Here is a 21,360-nt window from a genome sequence, read left to right on the forward strand (position 1 = left end):
TATTTGGAAATGTTATCCACAATTATGCTAAAAAAAAAAAAAAAAACAAATAATAAAATAGGTACACGATTAAGATGTATCAGAATGTTAAGGAGACTGTTGTATATAATATTTTAATCAGAGTTGTATTGATTTGGTGCAAAATACTCAAATCAAAAATGTGGAGAATACGTATGAAATATACTATTATTCCTATAGCTGGTACTCGATCTATCAAATTATATCAATGTTGTTTTTTTAATTTTTACAAAAACTTAAGTTAAACGTAACAACGTTATTTTTGAGCAAAATTATTTTTCGACATACTACATATATACTTGGGTTCAGAATTTAGATTACTATTTGGTCATTGAATTTTTATTTGTCGCAATTAAGTCATCAAGACAAATAATTTGAATAGTCGTACTTATCGGATATTTTGTTATGTTCATATAATATTTTGAATGTGTTCTATGGTCAAAAATGTGTGTCCTCGAAGACAGTAAATGTAGTTTATTTTGTATATTTAAAACAAATACATACTTTAAATTGGGTAAATAATATTATTTTATGGGTAAAATACTTTAAGATCGTTGTGTGCAATAGTTTTTGAATTCTCTTTATGATACCTAAACAATGGATTTTATTATAATATATATCTATAGATTTTAGCAGCGCCAACACACGTATTATCAGTTAAATAGTCAGTAGAAAATAAATAGGTAGGTATGTAAAGTGTCGACAGAATTTGATTTCGTGGATAAAAAATATTATATTGCCCACCTAGAAAGGTCGATGGACGGCGGCGTGTAGTGAAAAAACACATAAAAATGTTCTGTATATTATATATCTACTTCTAGTTTTATAGGTTTTCTTGAGTTCATTTGAAATAATAATAATAATGATGATGATGATAATAATAATAAAAAAAAAACACACACACTGTTTTAGCTTGGGCTACTTCGGGTAAATAGAGATTTGTGCGCGCGTGTTTGTGCAAGACGTTGCCGTGACGGGTAGGTAGAAGGTTTCCGACGGCGGGACCGATGCCAGAAATAGATTACAGTTTATACATGCAGGTGGCCCTAGTGCACGATAATGAACGCCGCCGCACTTTATTCTCTTCTGCGTGGTCTTGTGACCAGGAAGAAACATATAATGTAATATAATAATAACATAATATAAAATAGGAGTAAATAACCCTTCACTCACTTGCAGCAGTGTAATGTACTTAGAAATATAATATAAGAAATAAATGAGGGGCATAAATGAAAAAAAACAGGAAAGTGGGTATCGCTCTGCTGTACATAAGGTGGTGAGGTGGACCTCTGCTAGGGTGGTTAGATTTGAACGCAATCATAGGTATTATTGTATACGAAAAACGATTCTGAACGGAGATGATTTGTCAGTCTTGGATATATTATATTTAAATTGTCATATATTCTATTTTGAAACAAACATATTATTTTTCAATTAGGACACATTTTGAATAAGGCATGGTTAATCAATTTTTCCAAAAACATTGCATGTAGTTATCATAATTCATAATACCTTATATTATCATAGATATACATATATCGGGTTTGAGGATAAATCGTTATCATTACGCGATTTCATGAAAATTTAAAACTCAAACGCTCAAAACATTTTTCCTATAATGACGTTTCAAATTTTCTCTATAGCTATTTGAAGCAAAACTTAGTGTTGAATTTTATAACCTTAGATATAAATATAAACAATATTATGAATTTTGAACTACAAAATAATTTGCGAATATTCATGGTTTTGACGAATTTTTGTCAATATTTGAAATTCAAATGCTAATAAAAATTTAATTTGAATTTCCGGTGGACATTTTTTTTTGTGATAAGGATTGACAAATTTGTAAGGAATCTTGTATTAAATTTTCAAATCTTAGATTTTTTTTTTTTTTTTTTTTTTATATTAAAGAAACTTTGTAAACAATTAGCAATTAACAATTAACAATAATAATAATTAACAATTAAGAATAACTTATGAGAAACTTTGTACTAAATTATCAAGTATTTTGATAAGGCCAAAAAAATTTTCTGAAAAATTGAAAATTTCAGTTGTCTATAAATATATCAAAAAAAGTCAAAAATTTGTGAAAATTAAACTGTATATAGATAACACTAACATAAACATTTGGTGAAAATTTCAAATATTTACAGTATGTAGTTTTTGAATTACAACCATATAAAAAATCGATTTGGTCAAAAACTGGTTTTGCGTAAAAATTCCCGTTTTTCTGTCATTTTTTTTTTGTTTTTCTCGATTTTTTGAAAACTATTGAAAAATGTTTACTTTTGACCTCTATAATACACCAAAGATATTCACTTTTACATCGGAAACCACCCTCAAAGTTTGAAATTGAGGATATTTCGACTAGTTATGCTGTACACAGACACATAAAAAAAACACACATCATTGTATAATCAATACATTCAAAACTTCGTTCATAATCTAAAACAGAGATATTATGATATTTATAATTTTACTTTCCCAATAAAATAAATAGATTTTTCTGAAAAAAAAAACACACTTATAATTATTTAAAAGTTACAGCTTTGAATTGCAGTTTTAATCAGTATATTATTTATTAGATTGTTTAATAATCATTGTTGATTTTAGTTTAATATCATAAACATTTTATAACAATAGTTTCCCTCCAAAAAAGAAGCTTTACAACTGACGTGTAAAATGTCTATTTTTAATTTTTGTTTAATCGAATGAGGAGCATAATAATTATAATTATATTCTGTCTCAGAAAATTAAGGAAACCAAGCATTAATTTTATTAAAACACTACAGATTTCATCGAAAAGTGATTATTTTATATAATATTTTTTATTTCATGATTTAACGTTATATTGTGTAAGATTAAAGTTGTCTCGTTAATTAGTACAATTATTAGGATGAAATAAAATAAAATAATAATAAACAATTTCGCTAATATCTACCGTTTATAGAATAATTAATTTATAACTTTATAAGGGATCTTATTAATTTTCAACATTTATTTATTGTTTTTTATACTTGTATAATATAATATAATAAATCTCCTAAATGTGTCGTTGAAATTAACTAAAATGACTTAATTGAATGATGTTATCAAATATTTTTCTACTTAATGCACGTTAAATTTAATGAATGGTTATTAATATTTATAATGTTTAGTATAACGTGTTGTAATTATTAAAATAATTTAAGTCATACCAACTTTTACAGTATTACCTGCAAAAATTATTATTAATATAACGACAGAAAACTAAAAAGTTTATTTATTTAATAATGTTAACGATTTTTTAACCTTCAATAATTCAATTTTACAATATATATTTTGTTACAAAAATACATTATTTTCTTGCTACTTAGGTATCCAAAATATTAATAAAAAGATTTAAACTAAAAATTAAAAAAACAATGAAAACTATTTAAAGTAAATTAAATCGTGAAAAAAATGTCTTATTTTATATAATTGTAATTTTTATGCTAATTTTTACATCATATGTGTACTTTTTGTGTGTTGTATAATTTTTTTTACACTATTTTGATATAAATTTCAAAATATTTTCATATAGTCACATTAGGTATCTAATTAATCGGTTCGGTTTAAATATTATGTAGGTATCTACATTAATTATAATCTGCGGTCTTACATTTATTACGAAATAAAATAATATTATACTCTAAAAAATCTGAGCGTTAATTTCTAAAGTTGAGTAAAATTGAATTTATATAATATAGAACCATGATCAATATTATAATTATTGTATAATAATCGCGTCTACGATTTGTAATATTATAACTATCATCTTGTATATTATGGATAATATTGTGCGCATTTCATATATCTGTTCTGAAACGTTTTTTCAAGTCTGAGTAGTGAGTGGACTAAATACACTGCATTACTATTGTATATTCGTTGTTAATATAGTGCTTTAAAGAGTGGTTCTGCTCTTGTCGAATCCTAATGATTTAGGATTAGAGATGCCATATCTTATCAAAGTAATTGTACGGTCCACTGCAGGAAATCGCATGCAATATTATATGGTCACAGCGTTAATACTTCTAGCTACTGCGAAGTTGATCTAAGTACTTAAGCGCCACTGAACACACACACACGCACTAGTAGATATATTTAGATATAATATACACATATATATGTGTATGTGTGTGTTTACACAGAGAGCAAAACAACTAAACACAACATTCTTTCATTAATCACATTCACAAGGCGGTTTTGTTTGAATTCGCTTGTGCACGATCACCGAGGTCGATCATTAAAATTCGATGCACAATGTCGAGGCTCCGTACACTCCGTCGCTATTTTCCCAATCCCTTACCCTTTCTTGACGGCTGCCTGAAATTTATGGTAATCGGCTTACGGACATGGCCACCACTGCTCCCCATAACCCGATGCGCCAGATCCTCTTCCTCTTTTTCCCTCCCGTCCTCCCACCACTCATTCGCCCTGCACCCTTGAACCTCCTCCATCCGCTTACCATCCCCCACCCTATTTCTCTACAGCCTACATAGCTACTTTGGTTTATAAAACTCGACCAGCGTACTCTGTTACATTTACATACATACTTATGGGCAAAGAGGTTTACAATGTTCCCAAACGGCTTTTAAGGCGTATACGAATGGGGCGAAATAACTGCCGATGATTTTCTATTAATGATTATGATAATTTAATAAGAGTTTATTAAATTCCAAGATCAACGAAAGAGTATAATACGTATACATTTAATAAGCTTAAGATTCCATTACTTAGTTTTAATATAATGATAATAACTAGGCTCGTAAGAAAATTGGTTATTACATAAATTTTAGTATAATAATATGGGCGAGTCCGTTCTTGACCAAAACTGTACACTTTCCTTTCGGCCGATTCACTTTTCATCAAATTTAAAATAGGTTGGTTCCCCTTTCAACCAAAAAAAAAAAAAAGAAAGAATTATACAATACAATTATGATATACAATTTCTGTCAATAATGATTAAGATAAAATTAATATAAAAACAATATTGATACATAGGTATTTTTACATTTTAAATAACCTTCTATATTTAATTTTATAACATTTTATGCCACTTATAATTTTATAGAAGTAAAATATAAAGTATATATAATATCAATCATTATAACTAATATTTGCCATTATTTTACAACAATTATATACCTACCTATTAGTTTATTTTTTAAATATATGTTATAATTATTGACAATAATTGTATATTATTATTTTATTTTTTTATATAATATTATAAAAATTGTGGCATATTGTGACATATTAACACAAAAAAATAATATTAATATTATATAGATATTCTTACGTTTTAAATAATTTTCTACATTTTGTTTTAAATTTATTATACTTATACATTTTCGTTTTGGTCGAAAAGTGAATCGGCCGTAAAGAGAAAGATACGTTTTTGGTTGAAAACGGACATGCCCAATAATATTATTATAGGTAATTGTTTATAAAGCGTTTACTTTTTACTTCAGATTCGTGCAATCCGCCAATGATCATATTATATTATGATATGCCATACACTTAGAAGTTAGAGTGACCATTGGTAAACAGTTTATTTTATGCAGATATTATCCGAAAGTTTAACAATAATTTTTAAAGTTCACTGTATGTGATAACATAATTCATCACATTAAAATTCAAATAAATAGTCAAGTAAACTGTAATTTAAATTATATTTAACACCGTATATTTTATCATGCTTTTAATTTATTTCACTATAAATATTAAAAATGTTCGCGTTATAGGTAATGTATTGCTTGTACTAGTATTGATTTATCCCTAATATTAATAATTTAAAGTCCAGCCGTCCAGTTAATTTAAATATAATTGTATTTTGAGCATGCATTTTATAAATGTTTATAGTTGTATAGGTTAAATTGGCCTGATTTTTGATTATTGATTATTTTGGACAGTAATAGTTATCGAACTATCTCTAAATAAAAAGTATCTGACGCCAAATCTGCGTTAGATCGGTTAAACAAATCCTCATTAAATAAGCTTTTAATCGTTTTTTATCAATAAAATAGTTTTTTTCTGAATTAATCTACAAGCATTTAAATATTTTTCCCAGCTATAAGAAGGGAGACGATTTGATTTTATACATACACAGATTAAACAAAAAATACAAATTCTAAAGCATAAGTAAACTAAAAACATATTATTGTTATTATATCCAAATAATAAGCAGGCAAATGCACAATAAGTATATATGTATAAAGCATCAAGATAATACGTCGTCATCGTAAAGAAGAATCTGGGTAGGGGTACAGATTTTGAAGCTTTTCATTTAAGTGACATTTTTTCCAGGAATCGTTTTGGAAACAGGGCTTGACGTTATCTTTTTTTAAATTCTGACGAAAATTCCAAGTAATTTTAGGGGTAGCTTTGTTAATAGTCAATTAGTGGATATTAGACGATATAAACATACTCAAAACTCACAACTATATAATGTTAAAGATGGAAATTATTGATTATTGGCAAATTAAATATAAATAAACATTTATACTGAAATCGAATTATTCGAGGGAAAATAATTAATTATTTTGAGATAATAAGTATTGCTTTGGTGTTAAATGCATTATGCAATGGGTCTAAAATAGGTATAAGTTGTTTGGTCTGTTGGACTTTATCCGTTGAGATACGTAAATGAGTAAATAATAATCTAAGTAGTAAAATGTTGTGTTTATTTTATTGCATAGTTTAAATAAAGTGGTTAATACGTAGTTACCTACTTTAGAATTTCTCTGCATTGTATTATAATAATAAAATATATTGTTTCATTATAATAGTCAATAATAGTAGTTTTCTCATATATTTTGTCAAATGTTTATGTTCATTTTCCTAGTTTAGTTTTGTGCTGTTATCAATCTATATTTAAATATGTATATGCTATATACAATTCTATAAACGCCGTTTGGCGTTAATCTTAGAATAAAAAAATGGATATTAACCAATTTAACGTTAGTTTGTTATTCTTTTTTGATTCTATCTAAGTTCAGGGGTTAAAGTGGAGGGGGACGCAGGAGGACTCAGTCCCCTTACCTCTGACGGCGGTTAAAAAGCGTCCCCTTTAACAAATTACGATTTTATACATTAGACATTATACCTAAAATTATATATGGAACGCTTAAAACTTTATGGAGACATCAGTCCCCTCTGGAATTTTTCCCCACTTTAACCTCTGTCTAAGTTGTAACTATATACAAATAATATTCTTTTTAAATATTCAAATAATTATTATCTTTAAAATACCAAGGTAAAAAAAATGATGTGTTCGCTATTTTATTTTATTTTTTTGGTTTTTGAGAAATAAATTAGATAAACGAATAATCGTTCATTTTTAAAATGTACAATTATACATACTATATGTTATTTTAATTATTTATTACAATAATAATTCTGAACAATTTCGCATAAATTCTAATAAAAATTAGACTTTATGTTTTTTTAAATATATCGCCACTCTGTCGTGCTTCCTTAAACTCAAATATTACTGCATGAATGAATATTTAGACTAACAAAGGTTTTGAAATGGGTGCCTGTTAGGTTGAAAAAGATGACACAAAAGGGTTTTAATGTGTCTTAACAATTGTAATGGAATATTACAGCTGAGTCTACTAGTAATAATAAGAACTAGTACGGTATAGTCAGTAGCACGAGCTGGTTGGCAAAGAGTTCATGCAAGTGGAAAAATAAAGAGATGGCTTGCCTACCCCTCCTGTCGATCTTGAGAAACATTGCGGCAAGAAACATCATTAGAGTAACGGTTAAAAGACCTTACTGAAAATATTGTAAGGAAAAAAGGTATAGAGGGTTGAAAAAAATGGTGGTACCTCATCGTCTGCCCTGCATTTCCGTCTGTGAATAGACTTTCCAATTTCGCGGTTATCTTTCTTCATATAATGTATACAATTTAGAAGTCGTATTGACTCCTGAGGTCTCCGAAGTGTACTAGTAAATACTAATTGCTTCCACATACGTTTAGAGTTCTAAATTTAATTTAGCGTAGGCATTTAATGTATTATGACGTATCTTTGCTTTTTATAGAGAATTGTCGTAGCTTTTGATACCTTGTTTTTTCTAACGTTTTTATGTTTTCATAATTATGAACATTTTTAGTGTATAATGGCATGATATTACTGTTTCAAAACTTTTATTTGTTATGTTAAATACATAGTGTTGGATAAAGAATAAAACAAAAACTATTTTTTTTTTTTATACGACGATGATTAACTATTCAGTTCTTAACTCTAATTAGCTGTTTTAGACACCACTTTAATTTGTTTCTCAATTGACAAACCAACCCTTAAAAAGTGTCTTTAATTGCGTTACCACTACGCGACAAATAGTGACAACTCGCAAAGAGTGGTAAATCTCGATTAAGATTTAAATAATTGAAAAAACATGTAAATTTTTCAGTTTTATTTTTATTTTTTACTTCTATTAGGTACGAATAGCAAATTAATTGCTGTACTTTGAAATAATATAATGTTTTTATTGTGTATATTTAAACCAGGTTCGTGAGTTCAATTTAAGGAGTCAACGATGGTCGCAATTTAACTACTCGTGTCATTTTAGAATACACTCACATACATATATGTCCCTTTTATCCGTCGCTTAGCTGTGTGCAACGAATTTAATGACTTGTCTTATCTCATTATTACTGCCAGAGCGTACTCACTCACCCCATTTCCACTCTTCTCCACGTCACTTTAATCTTGTTACTTTCACGAAATTTGAGCCCCTCGAGCGTTTTAAATTAACACAATTGTTTGTGTATCACGTCCACGATACGAACGTGACGCATTGTGTCGACGGCAAATAGTGGCCTTGACGCCGAAACAAACAAAAAAAAAAAAAATGAAAAATTAGCGTGAACGCGTCAGCTTTTTATTCTCTCATGCCAAAATTAATCGTCATTTTGTCTGTCAATTAGAACAAACCATCGTTATAGTGATTATTGATCAAGGAAAGTGCGTTTATGAAGTTTCATTGATTACCGCATCGTTCGTAAGTGTAAAATTACCTGATACCCTAATGCAGTAAAACGAGTAGGCGCAATTAACTTAAATCGACGTCGATAAATATTGGGAATCGACTATAGTTAAAATGTTTGTAAAATGTTTTAGTTATTAAACTATTGCGCTGTAATTATTTTAACTAAAATACATAATGTTCATTCCAATATTGCTTTTATGTACTTAATGAAAAATAACTTTAAATTGAGTTCAACAATCTATGAGTATACTCATATACCAGGTAATCCTACTTATCATAATTATTATTCTTTTGTATGGATTTTTTTCTTGATTTTTCTAGAAAAACATATAATAAAAATAATATTATTTTATGAATGTGCTACAAATTATTTCGAAGATCATAAACAAGTATAATATGAATAATTATTCAGCTAAAGTAAAAAAAAAAAAAAACATTTATTTATATATTATCTTTGTTACTATTTCCAAGATAAGTTCGTTTGTACCTCCTACAATTTTCATAATATATCAAAAACTACTATTCGATATTTTTGTCCTTCACATCGAGACACTACTACACTAGGTATAAGAGACGTAGATTTTGGACGTAAGCCGACAATATTCTAAAAACAAAACCACTATTGCTACTTTTTTCATATTTTATTTTTTTCTCAAACAGAAGTCTGGTCATTCAGGATATACGGTTTCGGAATAATTTGAGTCTCTGTTGAAAATTCTCTGCTCGTCGACAGCAATGTGACAGCTTAAGAACTACACACCGAAATATAAAATTGACCTTGATAAAAAAACAACGTAGAATTTTCAACAGGAAGTCATTTTATAAATCAGGATTTTTCATTCTTAATTTACTCATCGTGTAAATTATATTAACATGTCATGATGTATTTGTATAACGTACACATACGTATGGTCAAGTTATTTTTAACAAAACGTAGACGATAGCTTAGTTTTTTTTGTCTTAACATAATAATTCATCATATTATTATACTTGGAATGATTATAACCGTTTGTTTGAATTGGATAAAATTGTTTGCATCATACATTTAGAGTATCGTATAATGAATCATGATAAGAATTATTTCAATAGAAATATTACACGAGTATCTGAGAAAGTACATATTTTATAAATAATCAGATCAGATATTTTAAGAGAAAGATATATTATATAGTTATAGAAATATAACAAACATATTAAATCAAAAGATTTTTTGTAAAAATATAGAAATTGTAAGTACCTACCAAGTAATAAGTATTATGTAAGACAGAAAAATTAACGTGTATAATAACATTCACAGTTATATTTAAAATTATTATTCCTTCTTAAAAACAATAAACTAGTACAACTCAATATACCGTAAGATGTAGTGATGGAGACCATATAATTATCGCTTACTTATTTACTTACTTACTTACTAACATAATTAGCGTTATTAATAATTTCATTCTACTGTTTGCTTTTAATGCAGTAGTATTAGATGCCAGGAATTAGCATTGTGATCAATACAGTACTAAATACTATTAATAGTAAAAAAATATCTTCGTGTTACAGAGAGATTAAAGTTTTATTAGAATAATATTATTTTAATATAAAAAAAAAATTAAAAGGAATAAAATTTTATAAACATGTTACCAGTTGCCATCATTAATAAAGTTATATTTTAATTACACTATACACCTAGACAGTACACAATATTATTCAAATCAAAAATGTTTATGTACATACGATAATGAAATGTTAAACAACCAATTTGTAATGATTTATATTACTACAACAGTTGTGCTGATGGTTTTGTATCTATTATTTTCTGTATTATTTACATGAATTAAGTTACTTAAGTTAAACTTTTTAATTTCCATTGTTTTTAATATACGCGTATATTACTAAAAGCGTAAATTAAAAACTACCATCGCGTATCTCCAAGAAGTTCCTAATTATCAATTCAAAGTTTTCGGTCTCTTTCAAATGTATTTCTAAACTTCCCTCCTTAATTTTCGTTTAAGCTGTGTAGGTGCTTTTGTTTGATTTAAGGTATCCTCTTCTGATCATTAACTGTTAGTTAGAAACTAGAAACCATGCTCAAAACCTATCGCAGCGACATAATTTCTAGGTAAAGAGAATTTAATAATATTTAGAAACTTTTTCTTTAATATCGTACGTGGCTAACTGGTCGTGAATTTAATGGTTTTATAAATAATATGAAATATAATATAATACATACATATAGGTTAATTAGAGTTATGTATAGGTACATTAAAATAATTACAATATTATACATATTGATATCAGACCAGATCCGTTATTTGTTTTTTTTTTTCACTCATTCGATCATTGCCACAACGGCTTTAATTAATTAGCGCTTCAGTCCTGCGCTGGACTCTATATGCCCGGGAATTTCATCCGGATGGCTTTGTATTATGTATGATTATACCGATCTTATCACAAAGTAACTATAATATGGTGGTTATTCCTGAGTTATACCAGGTCACGTAACCATAGTTACCGTATGTGGTGTAACGACATCATACTATATTATTACAGTGTGTTTTTGGGCCCGAAGTGTTATCGAGTGAGTAACGGGTAGTGGAAAAAAGTTTGCTCATAAATGTGAAATTACGGTGTGTATGAAATAACTTCGAAACAAATAAAAATCAAAGACAAATTTATCATCTTGTCTCCGAACATCCTACACATATTATATCGTTATTAAATGTTTTATCTCTCCTTTGGATTTTTGTGTCGACTTCACCGTTGTTGGTTTAATATACGAGAAAATAATCAATTGGACCATAATGATATTTGATTAGAATCTTAGCTGGCATAGTAATTAACTAATACAATATTAAGCAAGACTATTTAATGTGTACAGATTAACATAATTAGTAATAACTTCTAACTATGGATATATTTTTTTATTAAATTAAGTATTTAATGGTAGTAGCTTAAAAAATGTGTACCTGCCGTACCTGACTATTATTCATGTTTATTTTTTTTAGTTAAATTGTAGGCAAATTATTATGACACAGTCAAATAACATTTCAAAATTAACGATCCTTAAATCGAGTTTCGTAAAATCAATAATCATATAATAATTTCAAATAGCAGTTTTTCTGTCTTTGTTTCCGATTTCTTGTTGGGTTTTCGTTGCCATGATTACTTATTAACAAAAACGTACCTATACCGGGTGATTCTTTTATCATTGAACACTCATTATTTCAAAAATTATTAATGTTTTTGAAAATATTATTTTACATAGTTTCGAGATGTTAAAAAACCAACGTTTTTATTAAAAAATTATATTTTTAAATATTTTTTTAAGTTTTTTACTTTTTTGAATGATAACATAGAGTTTTAATTTCATATTCCAAAGCAGAATATTTTTCTAAGTATTTTGATTCATAAAAATCGAATTTAGGATGAGTAGTTTATGAGTTATATGTATTTAAAGTTTAGACAAGCTGAGTAGTGGACAAACATTTTGCGGGGTAACCCCGTACCACTTCCCTCTGACAATCTAAACTTTAAATACTTATAACTCAAAAACTACTAACCCTAAATTCGATTTTTATGAATCAAAATACTTAGAAAAATATTCTGCTTTGGAATATGAAATTAAATCTCTATGTTATCATTCAAAAAAGTATAAAACTTAAAAAAATATTTAAAAATATAATTTTTTAATAAAAACGTTGGTTTTTTAACAACTTGAAACCATGTAAAAAAATATTTTGAAAAACATTAATAATTTTTGAAATAATGAGTGTTCAATGATAAAAGAATCACCCGGTATATGGTAGGTAGTAGGTACAAGATTTTTCTTGTAGAGGATAAATATCAAAAGGTTAACTAATGTTTAAACATAGGTACCAACTATGAAAATTATTTCATGGTGTGTAGATTGTAGGTATTTTATTGAAATGCTAATATCAAGTATTTTTGTTTAGTTAGGTTAATATTATAATGATAAGCAGGGTTTGGGACTTCTTGCAATTGCATGTTTTTTTGTAGTGGTCGTAGTCTATTCTAAGTGAGTTATAAATTTATTTTATGAAATGACGAGATTAAATACTAAGTTTGAATTTGAATATTTTTACATAGTTCGTCATATTTTAAGAAAAGCGCTTATTTGAGCAATTTTTGGTATATTTGGAAAATTTCACATTTTTATATTTTTATAAACGTAAAATTGTCGGGAAAAATCATAATTTATTGTATGATCGTATAGTTTGTTATATATAACACACGTACGTCTGTTTACGATGATAATCTCTTTATCGCTTAATAATCAATCTTTTTATCGCCAATATTGAAATTATTGTATAGTTGTGGTAAAACCTAATGAATCCTATACTCCTACAGATTTATCATGAAACAAATATAAATTCAAACTCTCCTAAGTAATCATTTATTAGCCGGGTATGAATTGTACGATAAAATGAAAAGCAGTACATGTTCGTTCGTTAATCATATCATGACACTTACATTATTTCTGATGACATGAACTTGAAGACGATACAGATGAGTAGCCCGTGTAAAAATTATTTTTATTACATTAAGTACCTACCTAATTTTCAGATTTTTATTATAGTAATTAATAAATAATAATATACTTTATGTGTTTTTTTAAAAATTAAATTAAAAATTAGCAGCATATTTTGATGTTTTTACTGCATATATATATATATATATTTCGATAATTATTGTAAGTGCGAGAAATCCCGAACCCTAATGATAAGCATAGTAACGGTCACATATATTTTACAATATTTGTATCAAATATTTTTCTATTTGATTTACAAATAATGTGCTTGAAATATATTTTCCAGAAAAAATTTAGATAAATAGAATCATTGTTATATCCCTGGTTTAATATGATAAGTTATAACTATATAGGTGCTTAATACAAATAAAACATTAAAATCCTGTCCATTAAAAATTAAGTAAACTATAATAATTATTAATTAAGATTCAAGATAATGTCTGATATTAGTGGTACTACACGATTCATTGAACATATCGTTGAACAATAGTTTTAATTTTAGCACAGTGACGATGACTTGTGTTTTACATCACAGTGGTAAGCAAAAAAAATACATTCACGACGTTTTCACAATCTTTTATGTTAAGTTACCTGAGAATTTCATGTAGATATACAAACTAGACTTTCAAGACGATATTATTAATATGTAGAGTATGAGTACCGAAAAAATATAACATTATAGGTACGTGTATAATATGCGTAATGTTGCGAAACACAATAACTTTGAACGTTTCCCTAGATTTCCTTGTCATAATGAACACATTTTCATTTTTTTTTTTTTCATATATATATATATATTTATGTATATAGTATATTGTTTTACGTGCCATTTAAAAATTATATCTTACCCGTCGCCATCACGAGAGGGTACTTAGCAGTCGTTAAGTGTATACATTGCGCGGCGCTTCTACCGCTGCCGCCGCCGCCGTCGTCGCACGCGCGTTAAGTGTTATTGGTGACAGGGAAAATTATCATTACCGTAGCTCACCGCTGCAGGGTAGCTCGTTGGAGGTAGACGGGGGTAAGGGGTTGGAGGCGATTTGTAGTGCGGTTGTTTACCATCAGAAAATAAGGACAATGAAGCCGTGGAAAAAACGCACTTAGGCACGTTCACACCTGTTCACACCGACGAAGAGCGCACGCAATACCTGTTGGACTTACATTGGACTATTTCGTAATAATAACATGGTCTCAAGTGGTGTTGGCAGTGGATAGGGATGCAAGTATGACGAGGTCGGAAGTGGTAGTTTAAATAATGTAAAGCAACAACGCGAAATAGTGGTAGTGGCGGGAGGAGGAGAAAAAAATGTGTGAAAGCGAAAAAGTACTAATTGATGTCATCGTGTAAGTCGAGTGTACTCGTACAATATTATACAGCTGTAGCATGGTGTATCTTTTGTTAGCGATCGTTGGGAAGGGATGGGAATGGGTGTCGGGAATTGGAACACTTGATAAAATAAGTATAAAAAGACACTGACAATAACCCTTCTCTACAGAAACTGGCGTGTCTTGATGAGAACCTAACAATATATAATTACCACTCCATTAGACTGTTTGTATTTCAACGTACGTGTTATTGGTAGGTATAGCAATAATTATAATAATATGCACATTGTACATACATACGAAATGCTCTAATTCCTTAAACTTTTTGGTCTTAGTATGCGGAAGATTTAAGCTATATAAACTGTTACAAAAGTCTGAAGAACATTTTATCTATTATTCATAAACCCATTTATTCGGAACATTTACTTAACCCTCTCTCTGTTTGTACAACTTTCTTATACCTTTTACTGGTATAATTATATTACGTTTAAGACGTCAGGCATAAATTACCTAGAATATTGGTGTAAGCGTGAGCAGATATTTTAAGGTATATAAGTTAATAAAGATAGTTTATAGAACGCGTTTTACATCCGGCTGGGGTTTACTTTAAGGCTGGGCGCTCGCATACGAGAGCGGTAGTGATTTTCGAGACAAAGGCGCCCGAAATTTTATATATAGATGGATAATCGTTTAAATAAATTATCCACACTACAGTAAATGCGTAATCGCGAGATAGTGTTAGGTAATAATAATATTATCAAGTTATCCACATGTTATATAGTTCAATAGCAATAAATTCAAATTTAATATTCAATATTATGTTTTGCATCATCTGTAAAGATTATTCTAATTCTATTTAGTGTGACGCGTTACACGATTCCACTAAATTATAGTGAAAGATATTGCATTCATTTTACTGTCGTCGAAAAGATAATGATTTCTACCATGACTATGTTTATTAACTAAATGCATGCAGTTTAATTCGACTTGGGAATTGGGATTAATTATTTTTCATTTGCATAATATTTGGTTGATATAATATTGAATTTACATTTTAATATACCCAATAGACGTATTGAAAAAAACGATTTTTCTCTGTGTAGTTTTTAAATATAGAGGGAAATTTTAAGTACATTGTAAACTTACGACATTTTGGTCGGAATTAACTACTTGGATTTACAAAAAAAAATTTGCATGATGGATATGAAAATGTATTTTTGTGAGTCACTAACTCAAATTGGTTGAATTTGCATGCATAGTCGACGGTAATCATCACTTTTCCATTCCCAGTGCCTATATCGACTGCATATATGAATGTTTGTAGAATATAAATAACTATCAAGTCGCTATCATGTAAACTCTACTGGTGCAATTAGCATTTGGCTTTGAAATACCTAGGGTTTTTTTTTCATCACATACCAAATTACTTCAGACCCTATTGGTAAATATTCATGAATTATGAAATATTGCAGTTATAGTATAGTCGTAATAAAGCTGATTTGTTATTTTATGTATTCCGCAATTATGAAATACACACATTTTTGACGTTGGTTTAAGAAAAAATTATCAAATTTTCAATATTTCAAATAATACCATTATTATTTATATAATTTTATTTAATAAATACCTACTACTAAAATTTTTATTTTATGAGTTTTGTATCATTTATTCAAATATTTATTTATAAAATGTTTCAGATTGAAGACGATTTAGCAACATATGTTGGCGCCGGTTCCAAGGTGAAAGACATGACGGCTGTAAATACTGTAAGTATTGTACTTTCTGTAATTTATTTTTCATGTGCGAATTATTATTTTCTTTTATTCAATATTTCGAACATACTGAAATTCGTGTGGTTTTAACTTAAAAATCATTCAAACGTTGATCGCTTCAAACAAAATTGCATTTAACAAAGCGTTTACGCATGTTAAAATATTATACGAGGCAATCAGGTAATATATTTTGGTTTAAATGCGTTTATAGGTATATAGAAATTTGATTTCCAAAGGCTTTTGAGTTTTATTCGATCATTATTGGGTTATAAATTTTAAAACCGACCTTAACCACGCCGTATTAACTCATTTATTGAATCAAATTAGCATTGTTAGTTCAACAGAATCGCTATTCGCTATATAAGATTGAAGAAACTTCTCCGAGTTGACGTACATGTAAGGTAACCCAGGAATGTAATTGGACATAAACTTTCCGGGAACTACAGTGACGTTATAAATATTAATATCGTGCATTCAAGTCATACCATAAAACAAGAATGTACTTTCTAGGATTGTTAAAAAAAAAGGTTGCTGAGGTGCTTTTTATGTGAAAGAAAATCTAGTAAAATCAGAAAATGGTTGCATTCGATCCCGGGCTGGGTACTTTTTATTCTATACAAAAGAGCTTAATAAAAATAAATAAATACATAAGAAAGGCCAACTATGTATGTACGCCATTAGTCCAATAATTTAAAAAAGTTAAGAATCAGCCAATTGAATTGTATATATGGTTAGCATATTATTCATTTATGTACCAACGACGAAGGAATTGTTGATTTTATAATGTTGGGTATGATTTTTAATAGTAATAATTTTACGGAAAAAAAAATTCCAAAAGTAACACACTGCAGACCATTTTACTACCTAATACTTTGAATGAATTATGAGTGGTTTTACAAAAATAATTTATGTTCCAACTCCAAACTCCAAACTAGAACGTTAAATCATATATTAAGAACATGGCAATTCGAAACTAATTCTCATTTATTAGTTAAATAAATAATAATTTAATGTTATTAACTGTATTGCACAAAAAATAGTTCAATTTTTAAATAAACCGTAGGCAATAATGATATTCTATATCGTACTATAAATAACGTCAAAATAAATTACTTGCGAAATTAAACTTGTCCAATTCGCCTACGGTCCAAATCATTGGATTAGATAATTCAGCCAATCGTTGTAAAAACGCTTTCCTTTTAATTATTTACCATTTTTCCAAATTATAAATATATATATTTTTTTTAATTGTTACCATTGTTACCAAGCTTTTGGAAATCAATAAAAACTTTATAAAACTAAATAATTATTGTTATTTAAAAAAAATAAATCAAGCGCAAGCAATTTTAACAATTATCATGCAAAAAAAATAAAATAAAGAAATATTGTGTTTAAGATGTTTAACATTAAATAATTTAAAAATAAATCTGATTTCTTTTATACGATAAATACTATTTTATTATTTTCATTAGAACCTGATCGTATTCTATTTAATAAAATTAACTTCAAATTTACCACCCTAAAAAAATTATAAAATATATATTAATTTTATTATATTATTATATATTATTATGTTTATTATATTAGTATATAAAAACATTAATGAATGAAAAAAAATGTCATATCTAAAAAAAACTTTAATACCTAGGTAATAAAACATAAGAAACTACACGCGTATTTTTGGAAACTTTCTTTCATGAAAAATTATTCAACTCGTTGATTATAAACGTAAGAAATCATAATGATAAAATGTATCATCCTACTAAAAATTATGTCTTACGTTTTTTCATAAAATAGTTTTATATTTCAAAAGTATTTTATCATCACGTTTAAAGTTAAATTTATTTTGTTCAGCCTAATATGCTAATTTAAAGTGTTTGTGCCTATTAATTGGCTATGGTATAACTGTATTCGTAGTTTTTTTTATCATTGGAAACCTGATATGTCAATTTGGATAAGTATGTACCAAATTTAAAATGTTTTAAATTAAGTTAAAAATCTAGAAATATTTTTTTCATTGATACTATATTATAAAAGCAAATATTAAATTTAATAATTTAAACCGTTGAGTCGTTTGAAAAATAAGTATTTCTAAACTTATATTTTTACCATTGTTAATTTTTGTTACTAAACAAAGGAATGTTTTAAATAACAATTTTATAATATGATATTGTTTGAGAATAAACTTATTAATTTTATATTTAATCATCCTTGTGACACTAAAATAAATTAGGATACATTTCAAATTGTGGAATAAAATTAATATCCATTTTTAAAAATCCGACTAGGTATTCCGTTAATTTCAATTCGTATTGCTTATTTTAATATTTACGTAATTACCATAGGTATTTCCTCTTATTTTTGATGAAGCAAATGCATTGACATTTAAACATTATTATTAATTCGTATAAAACTATCTGTAAGTGTGAGAATGTTATACTATTTTTGGAATCAGAAATTTTATGTGTGAAATATTTTAATATCATATATTATTGTTCTCAAATTAACCTAACCTAACCGAACTAACCTTATTATTTTTTGTACATAATGTATGTTTTTATGTATATTTTTCAACCAATCAAATTCGTTACGGTTGACGCAATGATTATTACATATTATTAGTTATGAATTTAATAATATGATATAACCCTGTGTTCGCTCTGCTTATACTATACCTTATGGCCTATACCGTGGCCTACATGATGTGCGCTTTAAAGAATGCCCTCTTTTTCATTATTCAAACACCTCCGGGAGTTCATTTTTTAATATTATGGTAACACGAATAGTGGCGCATCCATTTGCCGAAAATTAGCAGCTCGTCAAATTCCTCGAGAAGGGAATGGTGTCGTCGTTATAATAGAAAATGCCCGACATATTTTCATCATTATTAAATATTTCGAAATCACCTCGAGTGAGATGGAAGTAGCGGCAACAGCATCAGCAGGCTTCGCTATATTAATTTTTATAAAACGCGTCACTTGCTATTATTTTTTTTTCGCTGCTCGCATACACCCACTACCATACTGTTTCGAAAAAATAATAATTATAATAAAAACTTAATAAACACTGTGCCTTCGAAGTTTTTCACCTCTGCGCCGTGTTATCTACCTGCCTATCTACACATAAAATTGCATGTAATATTAAGACGTAGCTAGGTGTATTATGATATATAATAATGTATAGTAGGTATACGTTCTAAGTATACGATATATACTACCCTCTCGACTTTTTTGCACACCGATGCAATGTACTTGTGTATATATATATATATGTTTATAATATTAAATATACTGTGCAGACAATAACAACATCTTCAGTGGTAGTTGACACTTAATTTACAAAGTATAATTTCCTCTTCTTTTTCGCTGTGCGCTTCTTATTACCATAATAATAATATCGCACGGACGCCGGACGGTGCAGCGCGGCACTGCTTGTTCTCTCCATTAATGTAGGGGTGAACAATATATATATATATGTGTTTGTGTGTGTGTGTGTGTAAAATGTGTACTTATATATATATTAGTATATATATATATACGAGAGTCGAAAATAACACAATTACCTTACGCGAAACAATGGCTCACCACCCGGCGGTGGAGGTGGTTGTGTATGTGTTGGGGGAGGAGGCGATGTGAGTGGAAGGGTTCGCCTCGTTGGGTCGGCAGCGGTGGAACAAAGCTCTAGATTGCTTTTTTATCACTCTATATACACGCACAATATACAGCGCGAGTGGTGGAGGATCATCCCTGCCACCGTCACCCCCTCCATCAGTGGTATATTATTTTCTGCAAGTGTGTGTGTGTATATGTAGAACTCATGCGCGTTTGTGTGTTGTATTTATGGTGAAGTTAGGGGAGTCGGTGCCGAAGGACCGATTTATAGCGAAAAACGGTGAAAATCAATCGTCGGATTTCTGTATTACCCGCTGCAATTGTCGAAATGCGCGTTTTGGTGATATGTATGTGTGTGTGTGTGTGTGTGTTGTATGGAGGGGCAGGGGACGCAGTGAAACGAAAAATGGAAAAAAAGAAAACAGCAACAAACGATAATAAATAAAATAATTCCACAGTGTATATTATATACGACGTCATTTTTAAACTGGTAACTCGTATCGGCGTTTCCTATACTACACCATCGCTTCAGCTCCGTCTCGGTCTGCATTTCCGTTTTCGATCGCTTTTTGCCGAAAAATATGGTCACCATCCATCTCCGTATACTACGCGCGTATATGTACCTATAGTATAGTCGTGTTAAGGTGTGTGAGTTGGTTCTACAACTTTTTTTCATAATGCAACAGGGTAACAACCTAAAAAAACACCAATCGAATTTTTGTCATCAATACCAATACTAAAAAACTTTGAGGATATTTGAAAAAAAACAAAGATGTATGCTTCTTTTTATAAAGTATTTTGATTTGTTTTTAAATTGTTTTAAATATTATTATTACATGCATACTATATAGTATACACTATTATATATATATATATGCGTGTGTGTTTGTGTATGTATTATAATTAAGAACAATATTAAGACTATAAACAAATTAAATATCAAAGTTTTAACTTTTTTAAATAATACAAAATTCAAAATACAATAAATATAAATTAATTAATAACAATAGTCCAGGTAATTTTGATTTTATTTTTTAAAAAAAAGCTTAATAAAACCGTACACCTGCAAGATGGA

At 28.3% G+C, this 21,360-nt stretch overlaps 1 protein-coding gene across 3 annotated transcripts in view; it reads left to right on the forward strand.

The window, feature by feature from the left end:
- The window catches only part of LOC107164382 (uncharacterized), a 277,547-nt gene that overhangs the window by 19,855 nt on the left and 236,332 nt on the right, over positions 1 to 21,360 (forward strand). For all 3 annotated transcript variants that reach the window (XM_089228629.1, XM_089228631.1, XM_089228630.1), the window contains exon 2: positions 16,600 to 16,668. In XM_089228629.1, the coding sequence (XP_089084755.1) occupies positions 16,651 to 16,668 (18 nt within the window). In that variant the 5' untranslated portion in view covers positions 16,600 to 16,650. The remainder of the gene's footprint in view (positions 1 to 16,599; positions 16,669 to 21,360) is intronic.

This window comes from Diuraphis noxia, unplaced genomic scaffold (assembly GCF_037042655.1).
Source record: "Diuraphis noxia isolate RWA-SAM2 unplaced genomic scaffold, SU_Dnox_SAM2 contig0005, whole genome shotgun sequence".
In the NCBI taxonomy this organism is placed as follows: Eukaryota; Metazoa; Arthropoda; class Insecta; order Hemiptera; family Aphididae; genus Diuraphis; species Diuraphis noxia.